At 34.7% G+C, this 9,277-nt stretch overlaps 1 protein-coding gene across 1 annotated transcript; it reads left to right on the top strand.

Annotated features, from left to right (window-relative positions):
- Positions 1 to 7,701: 7,701 nt before the first annotated feature.
- On the top strand, positions 7,702 to 8,995 carry LOC148601501 (uncharacterized). The gene has a single exon (XM_088556410.1). The coding sequence runs from the start codon at positions 7,702 to 7,704 to the stop codon at positions 8,569 to 8,571; it is 870 nt and encodes a 289-aa protein (XP_088412536.1). The 3' UTR covers positions 8,572 to 8,995.
- Positions 8,996 to 9,277: the final 282 nt, after the last annotated feature.

Raw genomic sequence — 9,277 nt, 5'->3', positions numbered from 1 at the left:
CATCCTCGGTCGTATCTACAGACTTTTTCAATATTCAAATTCAAAGAATTTTATTTTTAATTAACAATTGTGGACACAGATTAGTATTGCCCGAGGGGTAAGTGTGGACGCAGACAGTATTGCCCAAAGAGCAAAATTGAACACACATGTACATACGTTTTGTCTTGAAAAGGTGACCAATGGAACCAAGATTGTAGCAGATATCAAAGGAATGTAATCCAGGGACAAAGACCAGACATGAAAAACAGACAAACACAACAATAAACATAAAGTAACTAAAATTATACTATAAAGTAACAAAATTAAATCAGAATCTCGAACTAAAACATAACTGGTAGCATGGACTAGGTGCACCGGTAGGGTGAACGTGTTTGCATCGTCTAGAAAACTCCTCCATTTACTGAAATCAACAACTGAATTATGCACATGTTGATAAATATCTATTAACATATGTCACTAAATATCTACTGAGATCAATAAATCGGAAACAAATTCCACAATGACTTGCCAAAACCATAAGACATGCCATGTACATATTACAATGCTTCTTCCTTGAACGTGTTCTTGCATGAATGTGTTGAACTTGCTATGTCATGTTAATAAGGATTGCCCATTTCACTTTATGTAGGTTAGCTTGGTAAAATTCTAGACTCTCAGTTTTTTTTTTAATATTAACAGAAACCAACAGCGTGGTATCTGTCAGTTATATGGATGGCCCTAACTAAAAATGGTAGGGGTCAAGAACTCAAAATTAAATAGGAGCAATCCTTAATTAGTAGTTAGTAAAATCATATCATAATTTCATAACCATTGATCAACCATAGCCATAAAGTCATCGCACGGAAACCAAGTCAATATGGACGACGACGACACGGACGCTGCCGATGACGACATCGCTGTCAGCACCATACCAATATACGAACGCATTTTTTTAAAAAAGCCTGTCAATTACTCTTCCTTAGGACCAAATTAGTAGTGTATGATTTGCTAAGAATTTACTTTTATAATGTCTTTCTTTTAACATAAGTCCTAGTTAAACAGTTCTGTAGCAAAGGAGAATAAAACTGCATAGTAGAAAAAAAATCCTATTTACATTATGTACTCAACGAAGAACATTCGAAATTCTTATGAAAAAGATTACAATACCGGTTTATAGAGGACTTTAAGGCTAAATCCATCGGTACCATGACTCAAAATTAACGCTTCAAAATCAATACTTCCACTAAATCTTGTATCAAACAATTTTATCTAATTCTACATAGTCACATACCTTTTTAGTCATTGGACGAAAACTGTATACTTGCTTTGCAGCTGTATATATCCAGAGGCACTGCCAGTATAATTTGGTTTCAGAACCAACATAACGTGTATGTACATTCAGCGCTTCACAACACTGTCATTACTCTTTTAATTTTTTAGATTCTTCATTTGTATATATAGACTAATCCTACAATGTAAGAGGTTGGAATTTCGTTCCTTCATACCTCAAGCAAATGTCAGAAAAAAAGCTTACCAGACAATCTCTAGCACTGCTGGAGAAATAGACATTCGTTTAGGCCTGAAAATGCTTCCAGTCAAATAACTGACCCTCCTTCAGACACCCTACTCAAAATTTTTATTTGAAATTAAAAGAAAAAATAAGTAAAAATTCTGCCGATTGGCATTCAGAAAAAAAGAGAAAAATGAAAACATACGTGCCATGAATGTGCTCTAGGTTTTGGATAATCCCTTTCTGGAATTCGCCACTTGAGATATATTTTGTTTTGACCACCTCCGTCAAAAGGGATAAGGCTGTGGACTAGCCTATTACATGTTTAGTATTTGTGTATTTGGTTTTCATCTTATCTTTATGACTTATTTCATTTCAAACAAATAAATCCCTACCTAACGATGCTACAAAATTTTAGAATAGTGCTCGGAAACATAACATTGTTTTCTTCGGCCTTGGAAATTTCTCATCAATTGACTGGCATGTACCAACATCTGTCTTACAACCACTGTCCAAAAAGTGTTGACTTTATCCAAAAAAGTATTTTGCTGGGTCAAAGATTCAGCAAATGCTGTAGGCTACACAATGCTGTATATGGTGTGCATACCACAAATTCGATCACTAGGTCACGGATCGACATTAAACACGTGATAATGCATTTAAGGAATGAACGTGGTCACATGACAGTTAATTTCCCCGAACACACAATGACCCACATTCACGGGTTTGACTATGGGTAACCCAATGTTATATCTATATGTATTTGTCCCTTCTGATAGAATAAACACTGTCATTTATAAGCTGTTTATCGCTATATCATCTACTGAGAATCTCTTCAGAATTGAAGTTTCACACTTTTATAAAAAAAAAAGGATTCGCATAATAATTATATCTATGAATCGGGGTTTCAATTTAATATATTACGTTAATTAAGCAGTGAAGTATTGTAAATCCTTTATTTAAATATGTGTGTTAGTGTGCGTGTGTGTGTGTGTGTGTAATTATTTAGTGATAACTTTTCGGAAAAAAATCTTTTATTTTCTATGCAACAAAGACCACGTTTTTTTGTAAAGTGAAAGTAGATATAAATAACCTCCTATATGTGTAAATTAGTACGCAATCATCTGGCACTATTTGCGGGGGATCTCCGTTGAGCGACAAAAATATCCTCGTGCCTCTCATATCGTGCGAATGATTGGCTTACAGTGTCTTACGAAAGATTTTTTTGGATTTTCTTGGTTTATATCCACAAAGACACTCGAATTATCTCTAAAAGCAACGATGTTCTAGCTCTACAATGCCCGAAATGAAGGATGTAACGGATATATGGAAAGTACTATCTTTTTCAACTTTATTGTTATAGTGTTATTTAACCAAATTAGCCACTTATACATACGAGCTTTTATCGGAAAGGTTTTAATATTCCATCTTTATATTGTGTGAATATTTTAATTCACAATTTAATTAATATATGAGTCATATAAACTCTAACGAATATTATTATGTAAGACTTAACAGTGTTGCATAAAATGTGAATTTAGAAATCCAAATATTATTATAACTACCTTATTACAAATGTAATATTTCATTACATGAGCACATTTAGCTAATGTATCAGTCCCAATATTTTTCAATTTAAAAGTAATCCGGGTTTTGTCTTGCCGACAAAATTAAGTAATGTCCACAGTTAAATAAAGAATGTACGAATACCAGCATTGATTACCGTTGCAATACAATAGCCAGAGGCATCGAGGGGTCCTTTGTTCGAGTCGTAAATTGAATAGTGTTACGACGTAAAGTAAATCTTGTATAAATCAGTTTTCAATTATCAGACACATAGATAGACTATGAACAGATCCTGACTTTTTCTTGGATATTTTATTGAGGTTATACCCGTAGTGAGTACATAATTATAATTTTTATACATATTTTTTAATTATTTTTTTTTCTTAAAGTTTATCAGTTTGTAATGATCATACAATGCTGCGCTTATATATACATATGTATTTATAAAGTAAACTTGAATATTTTAGTGCACAGATCTAGACCTTCAATTCAGGGGTTGATCAAACCTTTTTTCAAGTGGTGTTCCGATCTGAGGGGGCTTCAGGCTTTCATTGCTCATTTTTACCAAAATCTAGCGCAAAAGTAATTTATTTTTGCTCGAAATTACAAGCAATGGGATTGGTCTCAAATTATAACAACATTATGAAGGTCCTCTCCCATACAAACTATGATAACAAAATAATGCAGAATTACCACTATTAAACGTAACTAAAATTGTACGTGGGCTGAGTTAACCCCCATGTCCCCCCACTCATCAACCAAGATATGATCTACAGGTACCCTTATTCCTCCCATTTACGAATCTTTTTGTCGCCAAAAAATAAACTGAAGCATTTTTGTATTTTTTGGCTACTTTTTATACCTGGTTGAGGCAAAAATCAATTTTGAAAGTTTTTTATTCTACGAAATTCTTTCTACAGAACAAATTAAACGGACATAAGTATGCTTCATCATGTAGCCCAATGTCTTAGCTTTACAATGGTACCAAGAATGTTGCGGTTGAGGAAAATCTAAGCGCCTGAATTGATCAGATATGTTGGGTACATTATTATCTTAGTTATGAATGCCTAAAATATGATTTCTACAATGTCAATATGCTGTGAATGAAAATTCTGTTTGATACTGAGACTAGTTTTCTAGGGGTTGGGGTAATATTTTTAACATTTTTGGAAAATCCTTTCTTGAAAATTAGTTTTTCGTGGTTTATTTGTATAGAAAATTAAAAATATCCATCGAATGATACCAAATTTGAGCCGTTTTAGTTGAGTAATAACTTGTAGAGTCGAATTTATGTGATTTTTGACCGAATAAACGATAATCTCATTTTTTGCATTTTTTGATAAATTCTCACAACGAAATTCGTCAAAATTCATCAAAAGAACTGTAGAAGTATAATTTGTGATAATGTTAAACAGAAAATACCAAATAAGAAATTTTTTACTTAAGCATTAATACTCTAGGGGTTTTGACATTGAAAAATATGTCAATTTAAGCGATTTTTCGGCGGGGTAGGGGTACATTTTTTCATTTTCCGCAAAACCCTAAGTGTTACTGCAACTTTCTTGGTACCATTGTAAAGCTGGGATTTTGGGCTATACGATACATGTAATACCTAAATGTGTTAAATTTGTTTACACATGCTATCCAAGAAAGGGTTAGACGCACAAATAATTTAGTCATAAAAATCTTGGCTTTTTGACCCAGTGGGGTACAAATATAGGCTTATACTGAAAAAGAATCAGAGAATATTCTTTGGCGACAAATTGATTCGGCAGTGAGAGGTATAAAGGTACCTAAAAATTGATGAGTTGGGGGATGCACGGTGGACCCTCCCAGCCCATTGACTACAGTCATGATTATTGAAGTTTAATCTGTGTCATTATTTTAATACACAGTAAAAAACAATGATATTTAAGTGAAGGAAAAAAACTTTCAGAAATTCTACCGTTATCTTAAAACCGCCTAAATATCGATGTTCTTTATACAAATTGAAAATTCCATGAAATAGTGAATGCGTTCTTCGAACGGATGTCCACAATTATTAAGCTCCACGCAGAGGCAAACGTTCGTTTCCTCTCTTACTAACCGTTGTAGACAGGCCTTTCAAAATTCTCGGGCGTTATTCAAATCATACGTCGATTTACAATCGGATAAGTCGCGTAAATCATTTTCGATGGTGTAATATCTATTTTGCCAGATTTGTTTTGGACTTGACTTGATTTGGAATCGGATTAGTGATCGGTGATTTTGTAATCGCCCTTATTCCCAACTTTGCAAGATTTTTGCATTTTCTGATAGGGCTGGCTGCAATGTCTAGAGTGAATTCTGAACGTCAGATGCTGTTCGAAGCTTGCACAACTGTAATAAGAGGAAGGGGTTGAAGGGAATACATTTGTACGAAATATATCGGCATTTGAAAAACTTCACGTTTTTTTAGCCTGTTAAGAATAACTTTGACTAACGTTGACTTTCCTTCCGTCAAAATTGAAATGATCAGGGTCTTTTTCTTGTTGACCTTTATAATCCGGTATAATCCGCATTGTTGTTAATAAACGACGAAATTTGGTTATTAAATGGTGGCATACTATCGCTTAAGCATAGTGGACACAGATGATTATTGATTATATAGTAGAACATATTAAGATTTTTGAATCGTCTTCTGTCCTCCAATAGCTTTCAACCTGTTCATAATTAATCGATTCCCTGTGGGCAAAAATATGAAAATACGTAATCATGTTACATACATGTACGTCCAGCTTTAAGTTGCAATTTTTCAAAATTACACCCGATCCAGACTTTTGAAGCGTATTCCATGACTAAACGAATAAAAATATAATAAATTCTAGCTAAGCATTTCTGATTAGAACATACTTAACTTTTCTTACACAGATTAATGAAAATAGAGGATTTCCAACCCGTCCCGGAAATAAAATAATAACAGAAGGCGACGAAGGCACTAATAGCTGGATCGCCACGGATGAGATCAAGAAAGGCCAAGAAAGATTCTCAATTATACCCCAACCCGCAAACTAAGTTGGAGGGTATATAGGTTTCATCCTGTCTCTCAGTCTAAATTATTTTCTAAGCATCTTGCAGCATTCTTATGAAACTTTGTGGGAGGTAATTTAACTACATGAAGATATGCATAATGTCAGAAATTTATGTTTTGACAGATATTATAGAAATAACGGCTGTGGGACTTTGAGTTTTTCAGCAAAACTTGGTTTTATACGTTGTCCACTATTCCTTATTAGCGGCTTTAAGAATTTTAATGAGGTAAACCTAGGGTAAGGGAAACAACTCTTACAAATCATTGGGACGTTTGTATTCAGCATTTGACATCTGAACTCATGTAAGCATCAAAGTTACTCGGACTGAGTTCATTCTGTTTCAAAGGAAAGCTTGAAAGGCTTTGGTGAAATTGAATATGACACAAACATATCACTGATTTCAAGAGTTATTTCCTTTACCCTAGGTCTACCTCCTTAATGACATTGAATAGAGTGTTCGATTACTATATGGGGATGTATATGTTGTTCGTGTTGTTAGGAATTTATGTTTGGGCAAAAAATGTAAAAATGACTACTGTTGGAATTTAGGTGTTTTTTTTTTTGGTCTGATACATTGTCCACAACTCCTCCTTAACGACTCGCAGGATTGTTATGAAAATCGGTGGCGCCAAATTGTACAGGGTTCAACTGGATGCGGGTGTATTAGTCCCGTTAATGACAATGTCAAAATTAAAGATTGGTGAAAATGCACTGCTTTCTGCATTTTTATTCCCAATAAGAATTATACTTTATCTTGTTCACCAATAAGACCCAAATTAAGAACAAGCAGTGCCGCAGTCAGGGAAGAAATAATACGTGAAACATTACGACATGATGCAACTAAAAGCGTGAACCAAAGAAAATCATTCTGAAGACTGATCCAGCTCTGCTCTAAAAGCAAAAATGAAAGGACTTTTTTCCCATGCTGTTACTTGAGATTGAGCTATTTGTGTAACAAACTGGTTCTAAGGTATAAACAAATTGAAGTCGAAAAAGATACATAGTAATTTATTTGATCAACTTCCACACAGATGTATCAGAACTGTTCTTTAATTGCAGATTTCCAGTTTGGTGTTTTAAGTGCGTCAAAGATACACCAGTACAGATTGAGACACATGAATGGTTGAAACATTCAAGTCAGTCGTCGATCGATATAGTCATTACAGTTGACGGTATAGTCGACCGTCGAGTTACATTGTACTAACAGGCATCTATTAATGCAGAAAGATAACGCATGCTGGTTGGTACAGACGCCCATCTGTTGAAACAGAGTTCTTTGTCGGAGTTGCTATATAGTTAAGTCGGTTGATACAGTGAAACACGTCGGTTGTCAATATGAACAATACCACTGAGTCAGACGGAGATCCGTTGAACACGCCAGTTGATACAGAAGCATACATACTATTAAGAATAACAAATGTCGCAATTAAGCAGCGGTTACCGTGTATTATTTTCATTGGTTTCCTAAGTCTGATTGGTATTATCGGAAACATTCACGTGCTTGCGCTATTTCCCCGATCGCACCAGAAACCGTCAACTTATACAGTTTTTGTGATAACTTTATCAATAATTGATTTGACTACATGTCTTTTCCACATGCCGATGGAGATATTTGATTTAACAAGGCCGTATACGTTCTACAGTGAAACAGGTTGTAAATTGTTCAGGTTTAACAACGCATTTCTGTTGATGTCGTCAGCGTTGATACTCGTGCTTATTGCCTTCGAACGATATCGCAGGGTTTGCAATCCAATGAAACGGCAAATGACCTTGACATTATCAAAGAAGCTGTGTGTTGTAGTAATTATCACTAGTCTCGTTTTGACGATGCCAATGTATTTATTTACAGGTCACCATATCCAAATTCTTCAAGGGAACGGCACCAACGCGACGGGGTATAAGTGTTTCATAAGTGACGAAGCTTCGGGTAAGGCGTATGCGTACGGTTACTTGGGGTTCATACTATTACTTTTTGTGACAGCAACGATCATACTTATATTTTCGTATGTGGCAATCTCAAGGTTAATTTTTACCCGATATACTAATATACGAAGATCACAAAAGTGTAGTAATGACGTCAATGCACCGAAATCGACAGAATCGTCCGATTCCAAATACCCAGTCCATTCTTCACAAGATTCGGTGGTTGATAGTAAATTCGATTTATACAAAAGCCCTTCATTTGATCTCAAAGCTGTGCACAAGACAACAACATTAAGAAACACTCGTCCGCTTTTCTTTATTACTGCTATATTCGTACTAGGATTTACTCCTTATCTTTTGCTTTTGGGTATCGTTACTTTAGATCGTACATTTACATCAGGATTGAATGATGCACAATTAACTGTTTACCAGATATGTTTTAGACTGATTCTCGTAAATAATGTATGTAATCCTTTTATTTATGGATTCACTGATGCACGGTTCAAAAATAGCGTCAGGTCGTTTTATAGTTGTCAAAAATAAAACAACACTGGAATAAATTCTCTTCTGCATTATAAAGTAAGAAAATGTGCATAAATAATTGTATACAAATTTCTAGAATTTCCATTGGCGCATCAGCATGTGTTATGTGGTTCTACTCCTACTAACTAGGTCCTGTCCTACAGAAGACTGAATGAATGATGAACCACCCACATAGATCGCCCGTTCCTCAATTTATAAACTTCACATGACATACCACTCTGTATCTGCGATATACTAATTACCGTCACCGACCCCAAAAGATAGTCAATGACGTTAAAAACTATTTCGCCCACTCGACCGGAAATTGCTTCTCCATTCCGCATGCGCAAATTATATTCAGTATAATATAACGCAAAAAGTCTGCAGAAAAGGGTATTTCTCCTCATTGTTTTTATTATATCACATTAAAAAAATATATCACCTTCGACTACGTCTCTTGTTATATATTCATTCGCACTATACTCCTGCGAAAACATCCTCTAACACAGAAACGTTTGTGCATGATGTTAGGCATTTTTTTGGGGAACTTGGTCACTTCTTTGTGTAAAATAATCCACTTGAAAACGCATGGAGTCCCCTTAAAACACCAAAAAAAAAAAAACAAAAACAACACAAAAAACAAACGAACAAAATTAAAAGAAAAATAATAATAAAACGATATTTCGTGCACACTCATTCATTATTTTTTGTGTATTTGCTGAAGAGT

This window comes from Perna viridis, chromosome 12, assembly GCF_037379345.1.
Source record: "Perna viridis isolate PV_CMFRI_1.1 ecotype Kerala chromosome 12, ASM3737934v1, whole genome shotgun sequence".
NCBI classification, from domain to species: domain Eukaryota; kingdom Metazoa; phylum Mollusca; class Bivalvia; order Mytilida; family Mytilidae; genus Perna; species Perna viridis.
This window is presented reverse-complemented; position numbering and strand designations above follow the sequence as displayed.